Below are 22,474 nucleotides of genomic sequence, written 5' to 3' on the forward strand. Positions count from 1 at the left end.
GGGATTGCAGGATAAAAACCCTGCAAGGAGCACACATTCAGGGTGAGAAACCCCATCGAACAGCGGCTGAACTGCAAGCAAAAAAAATAAAATCTGTGGGATTCCTTAAAAGCAGAGGGTTTTGGGCACGTTGCAAAAGGCAGACCTCAGAGACAGCAGGATGGTGATTAGAGCTAAGCAGTAGCTGTAAGATTTGTCAGCAGAAAAATTATACAAGAAGTAGAAAGAAAGGACAAATAGAACACTAGTCTGTGTATTAACACTTGGGTAGAATAACTCCCTAAGTTGCAGAAAAGTATCTCTGGTGAAATATTAGGAAGGTCTAAGCTTAATAATGGAGCTCTGTGCATTGTATTTTAAGGTTTACAAGCAGGTATTGTATTCGAAATAAGCAAGCATTGTTTTAACCAAAGGTACGTATGCTTACAGTGATTGGATACAACTACTATATGCTTTTGCTTTGTGTGACTGGTCAAAAAGCTTATGAAGTAAGTTGGAACATTAAGTCCTTGGTCTGTTACCTGGATATGAGCTGCTGGCATCTTCCCATTATCATAACCATGTAATGAGAGTGATGCTAAAACATAAACGGCTTGAAATGCGTTCTACAGCAGTCCCGTCCCGTTCATGACTTGTACACAGCCCCTGGCCAGCGATATAAAACAATGAAAAAAACACATTGGCTTGTGTGATTTAGGTTGAAATCCTGGAGCAGTCGAGCAACCTGACCGTGGGTTACTACGTCACGCGGGGTCGGCTGGTTTTCACTCCGGCTGCCGTGGCGGAGAAGCTGCTCGCCTACGGCCTCGGCAACGCCACGGCGGACATGCAGCAGCACGTGCCACACCTGCAGGCCCTGGTGGCCCTGGCCCTGCCCTGGCAGCCCCTGCCCGCCTACCACCTGCAGCTGAAGACGGGTGAGCGAGGGTCCGTGGGGCAGGGTGGGCGTGTGTCCGTGGGGTGGGGTGTGTGTGTCCATCGGGTGGGGTGGGTGTGTGTCCATGGAGCGGGGTGGGTGTGTGTCCATGGAGCGGGGTGGGTGTGTGTCCATGGAGCAGGGTGGGTGTGTGTCCATGGAGCGGGGTGGGTGTGTGTCCGTGGGGTGGGTGTGTGTCCATGGAGCAGGGTAGGTGTGTGTCCATGGAGCGTGGTGGGTGTGTGTCCATGGAGCGGGGCGGGTGTGTGTCCATGGAGCGGGGCGGGTGTGTGTCCATGGAGCGGGGCGGGTGTGTGTCCATGGAGCGGGGTGGGTGTGTGTCCATGGAGCGGGGTGGGTGTGTGTCCATGGAGCGGGTTGGGTGTGTGTCCATGGAGCGGGGTGGGTGTGTGTCCATGGAGCATGGTGGGTGTGTGTCCATGGAGCGGGGTGGGTGTGTGTCCATCGGGTGGGGTGGGTGTGTGTCCATGGAGCAGGGTGGGTGTGTGTCCATGGAGCAGGGTGGGTGTGTGTCCATGGAGCGGGTTGGGTGTGTGTCCATGGAGCGGGATGGGTCTGTGTCCGTGGGGTGGGTGTGTGTGTGTCCATGGGGTGGGGTGGGTGTGTGTCTGTAAGGCAGGTGTGTGTCCGTGGGGCATGCCCAGGGCTCGCTGGGGCAGTGGGGTGGCAGCAGGACAGGCTCTGCTGGGGTTCAGGTGTCCTCTGGGCATCCCTGTGCTCTGCTGACAGGGCCATGTGAACTGCTGTGGGAGTGATGCCTCAGGGTTTTAGCTTTTATATTTTTCGTAGATTTGTAGCCCTGCAATTCTTTAGTGTATAACTCAACTCCACACGCAGTGTGAGCTGCTGTTCTCCCAGTTTGGGCAGACAAAACAATTCCTCTCCAGACCTGGCAGTCAAAGACACCTCACTGCCTCAGGCCCTGAGACATGGAAACAAAAGTGAGCTGGGGAGAAGCAAACTGGGGGTAAACTACTTCATTACCTGAAGCTGTAATTGGAAGACCAACCCCCAATATGCAAATGAACTAAACTTATAAAAGTATGAAACCCATGACGCATCGTCCAATTTTTTGGGTGGAGCCCCTGGGAGGGCTTTTGAAACCCCTACCCCCCACAGCCCCCCACGCTACCAGGCTAGCCCAGCTCTGCGAGGATTTGGGGGAAAGTGTTTCAGGAGCAAGGCAAAGATTCCAAAAGAGGCTCCAACCCCCGATGTGGTCTCTGGGGGGTCTCTGGGGAGGGAAAAAACATTCCTCAGAGCAATACAACAGGCTTTGTCTGCCTGAAATGTACCTGAAGGCCCTTCAATAAATATAACTGCATTTTTTTGCCCTTAATTTTGTCTGGCCTCTGTTTTTAGGTAGCCCAGCAAGGCATCAAGGGGATGTGACAGCAAACATCAGTGCAGAGTAATTGTGGGGCACTATAAGATTAGGAGAGGGTAGAGTGCTCTGAAATGATGGATTAAATGATAAAAAATATTTCTCACATGTGTGCTTACAATGTTTGTACACACATACTTATGGCAGTTACAGTTAAGTACATTTTTCCTAGAGTGCAAATAAAACAGAATGAGAATCAATATCATGATTGATTATATTTTGCAGGACCAAATGACCTGCAAGATTTAAGATTATTACTTGTCTTTTAGAATGACTTTGCTTACTGCCTGGCTCTGAGCAAGTGTATGCACAGTGGACAGACCCTACCATCTTATATATCATTGCAGAAGCAATCTCCATTTGTTTGTGGAGAGTATCAGCTCTAATAATGCAATTTAATTCTTACATTTTGTCTTAATTAAGGCTAATTTAGTGCAGTTCCTGAAGTGGCATTATCTTCACCTGCTTAATGTGTAAATTGAGCATTTTGTTCTTGGTGCTGCAACTGAGAATACTTTATGCACATGCTAATAATGCCTTCCTTTTTCCAGAGCTGCAGTTTGTGGGTCAAACAGATAATATTCAGTCATGCAAATTTGTTCAGACCATGGAACAGCGGCTCCAGAGAGCATTTCAGGATGCTGAAAGAAAGGTCCTAAACACCAGCAACAACTTAACTGTGCAGGTACAGTGTTGGGTGCTTTGTCAGTGCCTGTTGCCAACCCCTCCTGGTTATTCTTTGCCATGTGTATGTTTTTATTCCAACACAGTGCCTTTGCTGGCCACTGTGAAAGGAAGTTTATGTTTTTATCTCCAATAAGATAGTTTATGCATTGCAGGAAAACTTACAAATGCATGATTTATACAAGGCTCTTGCTTTTCATGAGTTTGAGTTTTATTGCTTGCAGTTTAGTCATAGAAATGAAATTCCATATATAAAAACACAGTCTTCCAAATTTATGTTTTTAGTGAACATGTTACTCTGACACATCAGTTGCTTTCAGTGAGACTATTCAGATATAAAGATGGCGCTAGGCACAGTTATTTTTAAGATCTGAAATAATGGGATAGATTACTTTCTCTTGGTATGCATTTCAGTTTCAAACTCATGGGCACAAATTCACCATAAATTTTTACACACCTTTATATGTAGAGTGGGCCAACACTCTTACATTCTGTGCCATACTTCAGGACTGAGGAAATGATCCTCTGGGCAATATTACAATATGTTTCTGATTTTGGATAAAACTCTGTGTATGGACTGTGCTCCTCAGAAGGAGAAAACTTGCCATCAACGCTCTGCTGATTATTTTGGTGCTGTTTCTTGTGAGCTTGTGCTCAGGCTGGAGGAGCTCAGAGAGGTAGCAAAGCACAGGACAAGAGAGGGACTGCCACAGTAGGTAAAGTGATTAATTATCAGACTTTTCAATAGCTGGACCTGTGGCATTGTGGGGAACTTCATGGTGCCTAAGTTACTTGTGGTGGAAGTGGCAGATCTCACAAAGCACCTAAGCAATTTTGGAAAGAGCCCTAGGTGAATGTAGGGCTGTTTTTTGTGGGTATTGCCAATTTAAGGAGAGATAGGATGGAGGTCCTGAAGGCAACATATAAGCTGGGAAGTAAGAGGCTCAAGGGTGTGATCTTCATGTTACATTTTTTTAAGTTATTCCAGTATCATGCAAAAGATTAAGTCCATGCAACAAAATGCTGTATGAGGGCTTTAGATTAATTGAAAACTGGGGAACAGTTCTGGAGAAGCAAAGCCAGTTCAGAAAAGGCATTGCTGCCCTAGGAGAGAGGAGGGAAGGTGGGTAAAAGACATGAAGCATCTTCCATGCAAGGAGAAATGAAATTAGTGAATCAGGAGTGGTCACTTGGAGTTTCCTAAAACAGAACTACTCAAATTTAAATAAAAAGAAGCATCCTTTCCCACACTGTGTGATAAAGATGTCCAGATGTAACTGGAAAAAATAAAAGGAAATTACAAAAAACATTTGGCCGTAGATATAGAATAAAAAGTCATCAATCCTTTTTAAACCCAGGCATATGACTTATGGCTCTGAAATTGCTGTGGGATTGCTTACACTGTTGAGAGACATTTATTCCTCTTGTCCTGGGCTAATTCTCCAACCCTCTTCTCCAGCCATTTTTAAGTGGACATAGGCTAGGCAGACTTTTGGTCTGATCTTGGGCTCTTCTGATGCTTTTTTTATACCATGGTTTTTCTTTTAACTTGGTGATCCAACCCATAAAAATGGAGTATTTAAATAACATTAATGAATGACATCGAGCCTGCCTATCAGTAGTCAAATAACCCCATCCCTCTTACCCTTGGGAATAAGTTTTTCAAGAAAACGTGGGTTTTGTTCTTGGTGTTTGAGAATCTCATCCAGTACTTGCTGAATAGAATTGGTCCTCAAAATGCAGTAATCAGATTTGGGCTTAGCAAGAGACTGGCACTGGGCTAGAGTGGGGAGGAGAACAGGGATTCATTTGATGTCAGGAACAGAAGGCCATGATATCCCTTAATTTCATAGGGAAAATGTATGGGTCTAGAAACCAGCAGTAGGAAGGCAGCAAAGACAGCAAGATAAACAGGACAATTTCTCTGCATCAAGCACTGGATGGTTTTTCTGATAAGCATCCTCTCCCTCATCCCACATTTCCTGATAAAAACAGGGGAAAACATTTTCAGTCCTGACTGCACCTTTTCTGCCTGCTGCTGTCCTCCAGAAATCCTGCAAGTGCCAAAGCAGAGATTAAATTATCACACAAGTAAATTTGGATGAGATGTAGTTAATCCATTCTTCAGGTTAATGTTTCCCCAGTTTCTTTGCAATGCCTTGGTAGTTTTTGAATTTTTTTTTTAAACGAGCTGAACCATAGCAACACATTATTTTTTTGCCTCTGTTTCAGATTTTGAACACCTCCAATGTCTCCCAAGCTGTCACTCTGTTTTATGTAGTGAAAAATCAAAGCACAACTCTAAATGGCACTGTTTCCAGCAACCTTCTTAATCAGCTGTCAGCTGAGCTGGTGGGTTTCTACCTCACCTACCCACCTCTCACCATTGCTGAATGTAAGTATGTGCTTCCCAGCATCAAGATTAGCCAACACCAGAATCTGGCTTTGTTGTCAAGCTCAGGGATTATAGGTAGTTTTTCTGGTTAGTTTTTAAACTATATTTTGTTAAAAAAAAGGGAAGGGGGGGAATTAGATGATTATTTTTTTCCCCTGGGCTTAGTGTTTATTTTGGCTGCTAGCAACACTGGCTAAAAACTAAGGCAAAACATATATACTCTGTCATTAATTAAAAAAAAAAAAAATCCTGTGCTAGGTTTCAAACAAAATAAAATTGTAGTTTTGTGAAAAAAAAAAGCATAAAAAGTCCCAAAATCTTCATTTCAGGAGTGCTTAGCACAGCACTGAATGAGCTTTAGCTTCAGCATAGCCCTTGGCTTCAGTGGAATCCTCAGTCCCAGTGGTTGCTCCAGGGGCTGGGCTGGGATCAGGCTGGGAGTGTGTGTTGGGGTAGTGGGGTGAGCTCCACCTGTGCTTCTGTTTTAGGAAGTTGTTGGTGCATTTTCTGAGAGCTGCATCCTCATTTTACACGTGGTCTGAGCACTTTGGCATCAATGGCTTTGTGGCACTGCGGTTGCTGTGAAGGCTCTGAGGTGCAGAGAGTGGGACACAACTGTGTGGGCAGCCCATGTGCTGGATGTGCTCTCTGACTCTGCCTGATGATTTCTATAAAATGATTAAAGGGACAAGACACTTGATTATGGGGATTTCTGTTTAATCTGCTTGTTAATAGGATGTGTGAAATTAAGCTTGCTGCAGACTGGAGTTCTGTGTTCACTGGGAGTGAGAAGACACAGGGACATGCTGGGTACATGCAGAAGCTGACTGTTGGAAAGTGAGCCCTGAGGAAAACACAAATTACCTTTTTTTTTTTTTTTTTTTTTTGTCAGTTCATTTTGTTTGCAAACAGCCCAACAGCAGAGAAATTACATGGTGCAATTCCCCAGTGACTGGCACCATGAGCTTTCTGTGGGATAAGTGGTTTCTCTCTGCTGTGAGGCAGTCAGGAATCACAGCTAACTTAGGCAGCTGTGCAAATCTTTGGGAAAGGAAGTTTGTATGTCGTTCTCGAGGCATTACCTATCAAATTATGATGTTTGGAAACAAGTAGGTGAAACTGCCCTGTAAATTCTTGCATTGTGTTGGTGCACTTTTAAATCTGAGTTTCCATCGTCAGGTAAGAGACATATCTCAAGGTGGGCATGTGTTTTCATAAAGCCTTTCCACAGGCAAGGGGAGGCAGAGAGAAAGAGGCTGTTGATAAAGGGTGTGGTCATGGACATAGATGGGATGTCCCCCATTCCTCCTTAGAGAGGCTCCTTTGTGATGGCTGGTGGAATCCCTGTGTTCAGGACAGGTCTTCATGGGCCGTCCAGGAGCACAATGAGAAAGCTGGAGGAAGTTTTGATGCTAGCTGTGCTCAGTTTACTTGTTTGGCCTCCAAAATAGGCCTGCTGCATAGGAAGAGGATTGTGGTGCTTCTCACAGAAGCAATACAAGCATATGCTTGGTAGTCAGGAGCTGTGCAAGCCATTTGTCACACAGCAAGTCTTGTGTGGTACTGCAGTTGTCTGCTGATGCCCACACATGATGAACAGACTGATAAAGTCTTTAGCTAGTGTTTCTTTAACAACTAATGGCTTATATTTCATTTTGGAGCTCTTGGGTTTATTCCCAGTGCAGCAGCTGTACTGCAAACTCATGAACTTAATGCACGCGCAGTGTTTACGGCTCCAGACTGATAGCGTGTCTGGAAAATGTTTCCTTTGAAGAGTGTTTGATGCTAATTCATGTGGAAGTGTAGTTGTCTCACTTTATCAAACAAATATTGAGGTTGTTCTCTGAGCATGTTATTTCCCAGTCAGCTCCAGTGGCTCCTCCAGAGCCTTTGCAGTCTGTCCTGGAAATGCACAGCTCAGGGCACGCTGTGAAATCCTCCTCAAAAGCAGCTACTGTGTGTAATCAAATCCTTTACAATGTTTACTATTCTGGGCCACTTTGGGGTTTAAAAATCAAGGTGACTCAGTAGCAGCCTATCAAGGTGCAGAGCATGGATGTTTTCTGAATTAAGTTCCCAGTATTCATCTCTGGAACGAACGCTGAGCTGTGGAATGAATGAGCAGCATATTGAGCTTTGCAGCCTAGTGCACTTTGGAGATGGGGGAGCTAACAAAAAAAGCATCACAACAGCAAATATCAGTTTCTCCCAGATGCAGACACATATGGCAGTAATGCCTCAAACGGTGCACAGTGAGAGAGCACCACACTCCAAGGTGTGCTCACAGTTTTGTTAGTCTCGTTTGCAGTCCATATGGAGTCTGATCCTGGTATATTTTCATGTTATTTTAGGCTAAAACTATGGTCTGGGCTACATAAGGAATAATCACAGAATCATAATGGAATCTCATCTACAGGGTTTCTGCAGGGGAGAAAGCAGCAGAGATGAATACAAGGCCTATTACCTATCCTTCTTGGTTCTGGGCATTCCTGGGCTTCATCCCAGCCTCTGTCCCAGCCAGTATTTTGGCAACAGGAGATATATGCTCTACTTTGTATGGCAGTGCTTCTTCTGTTTACACTTGGTGCTCTTTTTCAGACAGAAAAGAAATTGTAACTCTGAAGATTATGCTCTAAATCTCCTCTTGGGCCATAGTTCAATTTTATTTGTTACTGCCAGGGTAGCCAATTTTGGGATGCATAATGTGTAGGATGTTGGAATATTATGACATAATTTAATCTTCTATTTTTAAAGCTTTGGAGTACCCAAACCTTGATGTCTCGGAATCAACTAGGGACTACTGGGTGATAACAGGTACTTTCTAATGTCCTTCCCTCCTCCAGGCATTCCAGGTAATAATTTTTAGTGCTCATTTATATGAACACAGCAGTGCAGTAATTTTACCCAGAAATAAATGGCTGCTCACTGAACCTGCCTTCAGCTGGGCAAATGCATTTACAGTCACTCTGTGGCATAAGTGCTAGATCGCCTGGAACAGTGACATCTCCAGCAACCAACACCCACTTCAGAATTTATAGCACTTTGGCTGAAACAATTCTGAGAGCAGCATTATCTTCTGAGAATTTTGAGGCACAAATAGACCATTTATTTATTTATTTATTTATTTATTTATTTATACCCTGGGACATGGATTTAAATCTGAAATCAAAAGAGACACGTATACGTAACCCAGAAACAAAGGTGAAGCTGTCACACCAAGGAACTTTATGATTTGCTGACTATCTGGGCACAGGGATTTTTGCATCTTTCACTTGAAGCTCTTAGGCTTCAAAACACTTCTTTTATCAAGCCATTTCACAGGTGTCACATTCTCATGCACAATCATTTTGACTTCACAAATGATAACTGGGCAAGAAAGAGACCTTTTCCCTCAGACATTTTTGAGTGATACCAAAGCCTTTCTAGTTGATGTGTCTGTACCTGGAATTCTTTAATGCTCAGGAGAGCAAGAGGAAAGGTCTCTGACATGAAATAGACTTGGGTATCAGTTCCATCTTTTCATAAATTTGAAATAAAACATAAGTTTACGCAGAGACAATGATCCTCTGAAGGGAGTGGTGCAGCTTCTCCCAGTATGGATCCTGTGAACCTGATACTCCATTTCTTGCCTCTGGGCACTTGCTATGATGGATTATTATTGACATTACAAGGGAAACTCTATTTTCAAAAAGATCGTGGTGGTCCCAGAAGGCTTTTTTGAAATAATACTGAAAAAACCATACATATGTATGAATTGAATCAGCATGTCATATCACTTTTCTTGAACTTTAGAATTCAGTGTCTTTTAAATCTTGCATTGATTTATACTTCAGATGCCTTCATTTATACTTCAGAAATGTTTATTAAGGTTTCAGTGCTCTCAAACAGGGTATTTTGTTTGAGACTGTACAAAATCCAAACTTCAGAGTTCAAATCCTCAGGATAGAAACTGGTTAATAGGAGCATCTGGCAGTAAGCATAAACCCAGCAGCTCTCAAATAGGTTTGAACCTAATTTTTACATTGAAGATCATAGAATAGATGCTCCTCTGAGCCATTTTAGTAAGCTGAAGGTCTAGAAATGGTATTTCGAGATTTTTACTCTGTGAAGCATCATTGATATTATCTGAGATGAGCAGTGTAGGGACTAAAACAGAAGTGTGTTATATCCCCACAGGGAATTACTAAGAGGGGATAACAGTGCCCAGGTCTTTAATTTCTAGACTAGTCTGCACCTCCCTGTCCCAAACTGTCCCACAGACCGCGTGTTACTTGACCTGTTGGTGCATGAAGTGCTGATCTTTGTTTTTCCTCTGTTCCCACAGTCATCCAGGGGGTTGATATTGCTTTGCTGGGGCTGAACAACCAGAGCTTTGCCAGGCTGATGGAGCAGCGCTTGGCCCCGCTGTTCATGATGTCCCACCAGCAGGGACGGCGGTTCCGGCGCGCCACCACCGTGGGCAGCTACACTGTGCAGGTGCTCAGTGTGTTCCAAGAATGCTTTGCCTGCACGTGTCCTGCTTCAGTTCCTGTAAAAGACATGTCTAGCTGAATTTCTAGGCTGAAATTTCCTGTATTTCTCATGGGTATCAAAGCAGTGAGGGTGGAATGCCTGGCACCGCTGAGCGTGCCTTTTTCTGCAGCCAGTCATGTTGGCACGCCTGTCATCCTCCAGAAATCATCATTAGCTAATCAGTGTTCATAAATATTTTCTCTCTGGTTGCTATGAGGATTGGTACAAAGTACATATTTTAGTGTATTCAGCATAATGAAGAGTTCCAAGTTTTTTCTTCTTGATAAAAGTTTCCTAGGTAATTCAAAGCTAGAAATTATTTTTTTCTCTTTTTGCAAAAAAAATATAAGAAGCAGCTTTTATTTATATAGGGTTAGTCATCAAATCATGTGGCCCCAGATCATGTTATGAAGTAGAGACTTGAGACCTGAGTAATTTATTAATCATCTTTCTCTTATTTACAGCATTTTTCATTCAGTATTTTGAACTGATCATATTTTGTTTTCTCACCAATTAAGGCAAATGATGCTTTGGGCAATTAAAAGATTTCTTCTTCAATCTTCAAAAATGAGTTCTTTTAAAAAAAAATTAATTTAATTGTTTTTCAAGATTTGTTTGTTGTAAGGTATAAACCCAAGTAATTGCATTTCCCATTTGCCCACGCAATTCTTTGTATTGTTCCACTGAAAGAATTGAAAAGAAGGAACACCTTTTACTTGCCAGAAGTCTGAACCTTTGTAAAATTTTAGTCCATAACATAATGGAGAAGAATCACAAAACTCCTTTTTCTTCTCATCATTAGAAATGTTTGACGTTTTCTCCACTCTCAGGAAAGGAAAAATTCTGCCAGTGTTCTGCAGAATAAAATAGGAAAAGCATGATTCCTTTGTTATCAACCTGGGACAAAAAAATAATGAGTGTAGAAGGAAAATGTGAGGCTGTTTTTCAACTGCAATATGTCACTAAAGTAGAGTTTTCAGTATTAGAACAGATGATAAGAATTCCCCCTCTACAGAGGACTGTAATGTCCAAAAACATGATCCTTTCCTCTTTATTACATGCTTTTAGTATAGGGTTTTACCTCAGGATTATGTTTAAATTATTTTCAAGAAAAATTTTAGTCATTTCTCTGACTGACTGATTTAAAGCCTGGGCTCTGAAGAGGAGAAGCTCTGATTCTATGAGAATATTTGCATGGAGCTTATACTTGTACAGGTCCTGAAGGACACTGCCTCCAAATAGCTCCTGGCAAGTTTTGCAGTGGTATAACACAAACACAGTTTATTTCTCTTTCTCTCCTTGTTTATTTATTTATTAATTTTATTTCCCTTAAAGATGGTAAAAATTCAGCGTATTCCAGGACCCAAGGAGCCAGCTGAACTGACATATTACACTTTATACAACGGGAAGCCTTTGCTGGGCACAGCAGCTGCCAAAATTTTGAGCACAGTTGACTCCCAGAGGATGGCCTTGACCCTGGGCTATGTCATCCAAGTTCAAGCTGATCGTAAGAGTCCTTTCAAATATTCCATACTTAATCATTGTTTTATTCCATGAACTGAACACTATGGAAAGCCAGAATTAATTCTGATGCTGATAAAGCCATGACACCACAGGCTGATGATGACTGGGACAAAGTTGCCATTCATATCACTCGGCCAAAGAAAGTAAAATGTGGCTATTAAGATGTCCATTATTTTTGACTTGGTCAAAATAGTGTAGATTCTTTCTATCTCAAAGGGATTATTATTTTTTAATAAGAATTTTCACCAAGAAAATGACCTGGTTGTTAAAGATAGAGTTCAAACACAAATCAGAAAAGTGAGGTTGAAAAGAGCTACTTGTGCATACTGGCATTTTTCAGATTCAAGATATGATAGTATAATTCAGAATAATGTGGCCAAAATACTCATTATTGAAAAGTAAAGTGTTTTCAAATTTCTCTTTCAAGACCTTCATCAGTTACTGAGTGATTGTGAACATAGGTTTCTTTAAGTTTTTTTTTTAGATATTCCTATATACTTGGCCCATAGTCATAAACCTGTTGTGAAGCTTGGAGTGTTTTTTCCTGCAGTTAACATAATGTATAATTATGTGTCATGCAGTGTACAAATCCATGCCTTTTGCTAACTGGATTTCTCCACTTTTCCAAAGAGTTTCTTTAGAAGGAATCAAAATTATGCAGTGGACTTCTGCACTGGATCTCCTCACTGGTGAAACAGCACATAAAATGGGAATCCTTGGTGCAATTATATCTGCCTGGAGGAGTGGTGGTACTGAAATAATTATGTGAAATGGTGACAGGAAAAGAAGAGACCACTGTAATAAGTAACTTATATATAATCCATAAACATAGGATTGAGTAAGAAGACTGACATATGATGAGAATGCAGAGAATGCACCATTTACTGTATCTGATCCTTGATTTGATCATGATCTGCTACTGACTTTAATTGAGCTGATCACGAGGATCTCCATTCCATAAATTTCAGCATTAAAATTCCAAGTATTTTTGTTTTTCCATGAGAGTATTTCTTTAATGTGTTTTTCCTAAAGAAGATACAGCAGTTTCCTAGCTCTTTGTGCGGTGATATGATTTAAATTTATATGGCTGTTTAGGCAATTATGGAATCTACTGCTCATCATCTAACTTTGTATTTCCATGGTCTGATAAGGCAGCCTTATTCATCTGTAGATTTTCATACCAGCCAGGTATGCATAGAACACTGTAAAAATAGAATAGACAAAAACTGAAATTGTGACCTGAGGTACCTGAGATTCTGAAGGTAGAGTATTTGAAATGTAGGAAGTAATTCCATCTTTATACCTTATTATGGAAAAACCACAATTTTTTTACTTTTGGACACGGTTATTTGTAGTCTGTATTGCCACAGAAAATACTTTGTGTAGATTTCATTTTTGCTCATTATCATTTTTTTCCTAGCAGAATGAAAAGTTCTGCCCCAAAACACTGTAAGAAAAGACACATACCCTCAGGAGCTCATAGCTGGGTTAGATGAGACAGAGGAATAATAACACAAAAAAATGGATGTTCCTGTGTTATGAGCCAGAGACTGAGTTACAACAGAATGAAAGGCTTGTTTCAAATTCCACTGAAGTCTTACTGAGTTGAATAAACCATGGGTTGACTTTAGGTCACACTGGAGTCTGGTAACTGAATTAAAGATGTAAATTAGTACTCCTAAATGTCTATCCTATTAGCCATAAGGTCATAATCTCCTCTGCTTCCCTTAGAAGGAATAAATATAATTTTTCAACCATTGTTTGCTGCTTCCACATCAGCAGTCTATAATTAAAGTATCTGTTATTTGTTAAAATTCAAATTCCGTTTCCTTCCCCACAGCCCTTACATCCCCAAACTAAATGTCAAAGTCAATAATTAAGAATTCTATGAGTCTGTTGAAAAGTGAACCTTGAAAGTCTCCAGCCTGGCCTTTTTGCAGTCTTGTGCTGAAGCTCTGAGCTTAAAGGTGCTGCTCCTCCGTCACCCAACAAACTCCACCGGCTTTGCAGAAAGCTGCAAATCTGCAAAGAAAGCAGGCTCAGGCTCCAGCCAGGCTTTCGGCTGGAGAGCTGCAAAGTTCCCAATGCCTGCTGCAGAACAAGCTGGTTTGCATTCACAGTCTGATCCTGGGAGATGCTGAGTGCCTCTGACAGCTCATAAGCTCAATGACATTTGAAGGCGCCGGTCCGCCAGGAAATGGGAACGGCTGCTTTGTGCTGGTGTTCTCACAATTGCCTGCCACACCAGCAACCAGTGCACAGCAAAATAAACGGGGAAGTCCACTAAATATTTCACTACAGCAAAGTTCAGCATTATAAAGAGGTTGTCTGTCTTTCCAAAAAGAAATGAAATTAAATGAGAGAACAGGGAATGTGTCACAGGAGTGTGAACAAGTTGAAGGTTCATACTCAGAGAGATTATTCTGATGAAATGGAGTCTAAGATGTTTTTGCATTGCTGCGTTTCTGAAATGTACCCTTTTCCTGGTGCCATCATTAATATATCTGCAAGCAGCTCTTTGCAACCTCATTATTTCTACTCCAGAAATTATAAATTCTTTTTGACCTTAACTATGATAAGTTATTTCTATAGCACAGGAGAAGCATCTTCTTATTGCCTTATTGGTATTGATAACAACTATTTGAGCTTGTTTCATTGTTTTTTAAAAGCTCTGCCAGTTTGCTCCTGTGGGGCCAATCAGTCTTTGACACCATGTATAGACTCCATGTGTGTTCTTTTAAACATGCTATGTTACTTTGGTCTAAGCTGGGTTTGTGTTTGAAAAATAGTTAAGAATGCATTACTTGCACCTTTTATTTGTTTGTTTATTGTGTGAATGAACTGCTGAAGTGATATCTTATATGGTATCTATCTTGTCTTTGGAGTAGATGTCTGCTTTTGCATATAACCAGGTAATATAAAACTAAGAGAAGAGAGCCCAGGGATTGGTGAATTCCAGTGTTGCTGATTTTTCCCTTTTTTTCCCCTAGTAATGTAATACTAAAGGTGTCCCCCTGTATAGAAAGTTAGATCAACTACAGTGCTTTCATACCAATTTCTACATGGAGGCAATTGAAGGCTGGAAACAGCAGGAACCTTGCCCAGTGAAGCTTACCAATGCTGGTTTGCCTTTTTCTGCAGCTGTGGTGAAGAACCCCCCAAACAACCTGTGGATCATTGCAGCCGTGCTGGCTCCCATTGCAGTGGTCACCGTCATCATCATCATCATCACCGCGGTGCTGTGCAGGAAGAACAAGAACGACTTCAAACCAGACACCGTGATGAACCTGCCTCAGAGAGCCAAGGTCAGTGACCTAGCTCCAGAGCCAAAAGTCCATTTTCCTGCTGGGGCTGTGACTCTTGGGTAGATGCAGCTGAAGGGTGGTTGGGATGGAAAGGGTTGTTACTCACAGCTTGGATCAGCACATCTCCTGTAGGACCTCAAAACCCATGGCCTGAGCTGTTCCTGCCTGTTGAAGTTTGGTAGCAATTCAGACCTGGCCCTAACCAAAGTTCTCCTCCCAAACTGCTAATCCAGAATAGACATTCTTTGAATTTTTTTTCCTCCTACTATTTTTTTAGGTGTTTTGGATTTTCTAATTTATTTGTGTCTATTTCTGGTTGAGTTCAAGCAATTATATTTTTCTTAAAGATATTAATCCATATCCATTCTTTTTTCCAAATCAAATGCAGTTCCAGTTTGATCCTCTGACAGAAAAATGTCACAGAATACTGTTTTATCTCCATAGTGAAAAAGCCTGCCCTCTCAATGCTGCTATTCAATGGTTCTTGATGAGGTCCACCCAAAGATAGGAGTTTTTAGCCTATGGGGCCTGTGTGTGAGTCAGACTGTTCCTTTGCCCTTTTAGATGGCTTTATTCTTCTCCACTGGTGTGGGATTGAGATGATGAATTTTTTCTTTGGTTTCTTAATGCTACAGACAGCAGGATTATTGAGATTTCAGCTCTGTTGCTTCTGCTGAAAAATGTAGATTGGAAAAAGATTTGAAGGAAGGCATGAGGCATTTGACAGCTCATTTCTACTTATCTTAGGTTTGTTGCAGATGGGTGCAGCTGGTGCCAGTAGGAAACCAGACACTTGTATCAAAAATGATGTAGACAAGACATTTCCCTTTTGGTTCCAGTGTGCTCATCTGTTTATCCACTATTATACATCCAGTGTTAAGACTAGATCTACAAAAGTGCAACACACAGTATCACAAACACAGACAGGAATTAATATCATTGCAGTACTATTTTATACCCCATTGAAGCCCCTGAAATGCAAATTATGCTTTATTAGGGGCTGTTCCCAATGCTATGCACCATTTGATTCTTTTTAAGTGTAATCTTGGTCCCAGCTAAAGGAAAAAAAAAAAAAAAAATTCTTGTTCATGTGAACTGCCCATCAATATGGGATGCTTACCAGCAGAAGAAAGTTGCTATGTAAAAAAAAACAAAACAAATCCCAAACATCCTACTGCTGGTTGAAATTATAGCACAGGAGAAACTTGAAAGTATTTTTGTATTTTAATCCATTGTTTTCATTCCAAAAAGAAAGACAGAATTGGATTTTTACCGTTCCTGAGAAGTCAGATGTAATTGGGCTGTAAAGTACACACTCAGGTTAAAGCCTGTTCAGTCAGGTTACATTTGCATCAGCTTTCAATGCATCAGATGGGAGCTGGATCTGCAATTGCTGCAACAAAACAGTTGGTGCTGAGCTCCCAGCACCCACACCAGAGTCCTTTCAGGAGCTTCTCCTGCAGGTTTGCTCTCGTTGCAGCTGGAGTGCAGAAGGTCCCCTTCCAGTGTGCATTTTCCCTTTCTGGTTTATTTTGAGACTCCATAAAATTTAATTTAATTCATTATCTGAGAAGTGGTGCATTTCTAAATGAAAGCTAAATTGTTTTCCATCTACTTTCACAATGATGGTTCCATCAGAAAGGTTCTGCCTGCCCTAGTTTAGAGTTTATGCTGGTATGTGGACTGTGGAAGATAAATCTTGCAGTGGGACTGAGAACGGACTGGTTTGGGCATTCCTGATTTCAGCATCTTTAATTAAAATAAGGCTAAGAAACATATCTTGTGAAGATAATGAAAGAAGGTACTTTTGAAAAGAAGAGTTTTAGTTTGATTTTTAATGCCAGTGTTAAAAAGGCTAGTGGTAATTGCATGAACTGTTACTGCCACATTTCATACAGTTTGGGAGTACAAATCAGCACATATCCATCTCACATCTAAAATGAGTCTGCTGCGTTCCATGGCTGAGGAAAGTGCCCAAGATTGCTGATTAATGCTGACTCTGCTCGAAGTGGAGTCAGAGTGGAGCGATTTGTAGTTTTAGCAGCCGTTTTTGGGTTTTGCCTCTGTTCATCCGAGACTGGCTGTGGCACCAGCGGAGCACTTCTGTGGTACCTGGCGCACACGCGGCAGCCGGCGCGGGAGGAAGGAGGATGCGCTGCGGTGATGCCTGCGTGCCGGCATCCCAGGTGCGCGCTGGGCAGCCCGGCTCCAGGGACGGGCAGGGCAGGGCTGCAGGTGCTGCAGGGGCTGCAGGTGCTGCAGTCCTGCCGGAGGGAGGCTGCGGGTCCTGCCGGAGCGGAGCACCACATCCCCGTTCCCGCAGGGCAATGGCACATCCAGCGTGAAACCCCCGCGGGAGGCGGTGAGGGGATGGAGCACGGCAGCGGGGCTGCTGCCTGAGCCTGCCAGCTGAGGCGTGACTTCTGCGTTGTGGCAGGCTGAAGGGTAAATAAAGGAAGTTTACAGAATGACCTCTGAGCTCTCTTGGGAATTGTGGTGCTGTTCCGTCTGAATTGCCTCAGCAGTCAGGGACATCTGGATGCAGTTGCAGGGAAAACGAAAATTGAAAAAGATAATTTTTTTCCCAATTTTCTCTCTAGCTGCAAGATGAAAGAAGTATAAATTCAAATTGGTGAAAATCTGATGGGATTTTATGATTTTATTTTAATGTTTTTATTTCGATGCTGTTTTTAAGTAACTGTTTTTGCTTTGAGGTTTTGGATTAATGTTAACTTTTGCCTCCCTTGCTTTCTAACTAACAGCATGCTTTTTAAAGTCTAGAATCTCATTTGTCCTCTCACCTGTGGTGGTGTGTTTTTTTTTTTTTTTTTTTTTTTTTTAGATCATGCAAGAATAAGTTTGCAGGTAAAGTGAGATAAGACATGTAGTATAAGACCCACAGAGACCCACAGGCAAAAGCAGGTGCTGCAGGCCATGGGAAAATAAGCCTTATCAGTTTGATAAAGGGCACAGAGAAAAAAAGTCAGTGATAGTATACCAATACTGGGTATATCAATAGAGGGGAGGGGCTGATCCCTTCCCTTCCCTTCCCTTCCCTTCCCTTCCCTTCCCTTCCCTTCCCTTCCCTTCCCTTCCCTTCCCTTCCCTTCCCTTCCCTTCCCTTCCCTTCCCTTCCCTTCCCTTCCCTTCCCTTCCCTTCCCTTCCCTTCCCTTCCCTTCCCTTCCCTTCCCTTCCCTTCCCTTCCCTTCCCTTCCCTTCCCTTCCCTTCCCTTCCCTTCCCTTCCCTTCCCTTTTTTCTTTCTCTCCCTTCCTCCCTCCTTTCCTTCCCTTTTTTGACTTTAAAAAAAATATCTTTAGTGTCTTTTTCACAATCATTACAAGGAAAAAGAGTCCCAGAAACATTTGCCAGGCAGTGTAATCTTGTGGTCTCTCTCTATCCATTTAATATTTCAAAGGCAATATTAGAATCTCAGTCCTTCAGTCTTTGTCAGTATTTTGGATGTATTGGACATCTACATTTGCAGTGCTTCAGCTGTGCCTGATCGTGATTTAGCCTTGCCAGTTCCCTCCAGGGGTGGCAGAACCATCTGCTCCTGTGGGCTTTTACAGAGCAGGGATCCAAGAACAAATTTTATTTAATGCAATATGTCTGCTGATGAGGATGACTTTCTCAGCTCTCCTTTTATTGCAGTTTGTTACTGGACATGGTGGTAAGTAGAACTCTGATTAAAACAATCTTTCATTTTCTTCCTGTGGTAGATCTGAGCTGGGACACTGCCGAATTCTTTAGTAATTCTCATGTCCTGCAGCTTCTGGTTTGGTTTGTTTTTTGTTTGAAGAGGGGTTTTTTGTTTGTTTGTTTTTAAAATAAGACATGAAGTTGAAACTTAAATTTGACTCTTCAAAGGGCATGGAGGGAGACATAACTGATTTAATCACCTCTCTTGTTACCTTTTCTCAGAATATCTAGGACTGTCTTAACTGACACTTAATATTTATAATGAGGTTGAAAACTAATATTTTAATTAACATTTTTACTGTGTAGGATGTTGTGCAGTATTACTTCCTAACTGTCCTTCACACGGCTTCTGCTTCCCTTTCCTCATTTGCTGCTTCTGTAGCTATTTGATGGCTGTTTTGTGATACCCTGCTTGCCATGGAGGGGTGATGGTGAATTAGCATTTCTCTGATATATTGCAAATTCCATGGGGGTGATTTGTGGAGTTGTCTGCTCTCCCTTATCAGCATTAGCCTGCTTCTTAATGCACTGAAGCTTCTTATCAGAGGAATGCTGAAGTATGAAAACACATTAGGAACCATTAGCCTCAGTCTGAGCAGGAGTTTGAGAATGCCATGCAGGTCCACACAAAGAAAAAGCATTTTTTATGTTTTAAAAAGTGAAAAACAGCCCCATTCTTTTCAGACTGAGATCACCTGGGAAATGTATCAGAATTTAGATCTGCAGCTCAGATTTAGTAAGGGACACAACAAGAGAAAATGCTTTACAGAGCTTGTCCTTTTTCTGTTCCAACAGCAATTTTTTTTTTTTCTCATGATGATTTTCTTTTGAAACTAAAATATTCAATGATGACATAACAGGAACCTGGACTAATCAGTCATGAACTAATTCCAAAGTATGTGTGAGGTTTAAAATCACCATTTTCTCAACTTTGAAGTGTTTTGTGGTCCTTTCTTAGCATTTTGTCAATAGTCTTTTTACTTCAGGAAGAGCAACCTTCCCACTCTTGTAAGCTAGTTTTACTTAGTGTAGCAAGAACACATTTTCCAGAGGTGGTCAGGAATTTCTTTGAGTGATTTATTTTCTTTTTGATTTTTTTTTTTTCCCCCAGCGCAGGTTGGTTTGGGGTTGTTTTTTTTTTTTTTTTTTTTCTTCCCCTTCTTTTTTTCTTCCAATTGAAAATGCAGTTTGGAATGTCAAGTTTTGTCTCAATGTTTTAACTTTTCCATTGAGAGAATCCACCTTTCCTTGGCTGCTTTGCTCAGAAGGCATGTGTTAATTCTGCTGGGCAAGAACTGCCTTGCTCCAAGGCTCTGATGAAATGCCACTTCCCAAGAGAAAAAACTGAAGTCAGTAATATCCTTACCAGTAGGCAACTGGCAAGCCAGTGGAAATCTAATTTCACTGATCTGAAAAAGATTATTTTCTGGAAAATGTTGCCCACAAAACTTTCTGATGTGTGCCTTTTTTACTTTGGCTTGACTGGGGATAAATTACTCCCACCCTCTTTGGAAACACAAGGGTTTTGTCAAAGAAGGTTTTCTGTAGGGTTTTATATTTTTTTTACTCCTAGGTTTTTCTTCCAAAACCTTGTTTTCCCACTATCTGTCAAAGTAATTTCTGGGGGTGTTACAGCAGGGTAAGAAAGGTTAGCCAAGATCAATTTTATACTAACTAGCCATGTTTAAAATGTGTGGAATGGAGATATCAGAAAATAGGTTTCCTGTTGGGCATTCACATTGTAATCTATGTATTTTTACCTGTCACTTATGTAATTAAAAAAGTTAAGGAGCAGTGAAAAATTCTACATTGAATTTGAAAATTTATATCAAATCTAATACACCCTGGAAATTTCTGTTATTTCTCCTGTTTTTTTTTTTGCAGCCAGTACAAGGCTTTGACTATGCCAAGCAACACTTGGGCCAGCAGGGAGCAGAGGATGAGGTTTTACCTGTGACTCAGGAGACTGTCATCCTTCCACTTCCAGTCAGAGATGCTCCTGCCTCCCAGGAGAGAGAAACTACCCAGGATGGGAGCACCATCAAAACTGCCAAATCCAATGAAACCAGGAAAAGGTATGGGCTAGCAGCTGGTGCCTTTCCACAGAGAAAGTGCCCAGTTATGTGTGTTAGAGGACTGTAATATGGATAAATCAGCCGACAGAGGTACTGGTAGTTTCTGAGATGGGTTTGTGAGAGAATGTGGAAGAGAAGAACAGGATATTAGCAGTTCTGCCCATCATTTATCAGGCCAAACATCATTCAGGGAGAAGCAAATGGCTGAACCACTCAGAGAAGTAAAGCAGCCCACAGTGCAACCCTTCCTTTCAGCAGCTCCTCACTAAATGAAGCCAATTAAATTGATGTAGGTTGTTTTTCAACCTTTTAAGTGCTTGGTCTTGCAACCTTCCCATTAACATCTTTGGAAGAGTGTGAGTGCTTGTTTGTTTTTTTAGAGAAAAAGGTGTGATTTGCTATCAATTCTCAATGAAGCGTATGACTCCCCAACTTCTGGGTTAAGAAGTTGTGTAGTTGAGCTCAGAGGGTTTAATAGATATGTGCTGTTGGTTGCTCTAAGGTTTGGCACCGGGCTCTGTGTGTGGCAGGTGGCTCCTCTCCGTGATGTATCCTTGGCATAACACTGGTGCTGGTGTGTGAGGCTGCTGCAAAATATGAGACAAAACCAAGTGAAGTCTTATGAGGAGGTGAAGTGGCTTTTTATGCATGCGTTGGTGCTGCACAAGAGATGAGCCCAAATTAAACATGGGAGCTGTAGCATGGGCACTGGTAATTTTAATTTCTCAAGGAAACAAAAGACAGGTCCTCAGCCACTGTAAATTGCTGTCACTCCACTGGCAGCCGCTGCCACTCCAGAACTGGACCCAATGCCTTCAATAGCAGAAGAGGAAACCCTAAACACCCACTAAATTATGGAAGATCAAAGCATTTACTGCAGGACAAAACTTCAGAAGTGTAAGAATAGACTAGATAATGTCTAGGGTAAAGAGTCCCAGGTTTGCACTCTCTTCATATGAAGTCTCTAGGCGTGTAGGATCATGGATTCAAGATCCCTAGGAAGCTATATGGCTCCTCTTCTCTGCTGCAGGGTCCAACACCCCCCTATCTCAACTTTATGTACCTTATTTTAAAGTCTTCCACTGGTGGGATGATCACAACCTCCTCCAGCAATCTGTTCTCTCCTGCCTTTCTTGTTAGGAAGTTTTACCTCATGTCTGCCCTCAACCATCAACAGAATAGCTGAATATTCCTTGTCTTGCTCCTTGCAGGCAAGGAGAGCAGATTATTCCTTTTTCCCAGCTGTTTTGCATGCTTTGAGGCTAGTTTTTTCTTGACCCCCTCTCCTTGGTATTGAATGAGAGTGGAGCTGAGGATGGATACTGAAGGGAAGAGAGGAAAACAAACCTGTTAGGTAAACAGCCTGAAAAGAGGTAGCTGTTGTGTAGCTCACAGGCATTGCATGGGTCTGGCCTCTTAAAGGGATTTGATAACATACAAGAAAAGCAGCTGATTAATGCAGAGAAATTCTAGAGAAGACCAAGCCTTCCTAGCTGAGTCACCTCATCTTGTCCAATATTTCCCCCTTTGCAATAATGGGAAAACTTGGAATACTCAGCACAGTGTTGCCACACACTGTGACAGGAACATGCTGGAAGGGGAGGGTGTCAGCCAGCATGGTGTGGGGCTGGAGGACAGCAGGGCTGGGTAGACATCCCCAGTGGTCATCAGCTGAGGTTTTCCCTGCAGAAAAACAGACAGAAGGATCCCTGAGCTTGTGCCTGGTTTGTCATGCTCCTTTGGCTGTGCAGTAAATCCTGGAATGTGGGAAGAGCTGTCTGCAGGGCATACCAGTAGAGAAGAGCAAGCCAGCTGCAACTGGATATAAAGTGTTATCCTGCCATTTAATGCCAGGCAGGTGTTCAGGCTACAAGTGGTTGAAATGAGAGGGTTAGATCGTACAGTCCAGTGAACCTGTCCCTTCCAAAGTCTTCCATCCTTAGAAGAAATGACAACT

At 42.1% G+C, this 22,474-nt stretch overlaps 1 protein-coding gene across 1 annotated transcript in view; it reads left to right on the top strand.

Annotated features, from left to right (window-relative positions):
* The window catches only part of KIAA1549L (KIAA1549 like), a 129,649-nt gene that overhangs the window by 64,446 nt on the left and 42,729 nt on the right, over positions 1-22,474 (top strand). Inside the window, exons 5-12 of the mRNA XM_085582356.1 lie at positions 698-917; positions 2,873-3,006; positions 5,238-5,400; positions 8,155-8,214; positions 9,725-9,876; positions 11,248-11,419; positions 14,578-14,741; positions 20,327-20,517. Coding sequence (XP_085438482.1) covers positions 698-917; positions 2,873-3,006; positions 5,238-5,400; positions 8,155-8,214; positions 9,725-9,876; positions 11,248-11,419; positions 14,578-14,741; positions 20,327-20,517 — 1,256 coding nt within the window. The remainder of the gene's footprint in view (positions 1-697; positions 918-2,872; positions 3,007-5,237; positions 5,401-8,154; positions 8,215-9,724; positions 9,877-11,247; positions 11,420-14,577; positions 14,742-20,326; positions 20,518-22,474) is intronic.

The sequence above is a fragment of the Lonchura striata genome, chromosome 5, assembly GCF_050655825.1.
Source record: "Lonchura striata isolate lonStrDom1 chromosome 5, ASM5065582v1, whole genome shotgun sequence".
Lineage (NCBI taxonomy): Eukaryota > Metazoa > Chordata > Aves > Passeriformes > Estrildidae > Lonchura > Lonchura striata.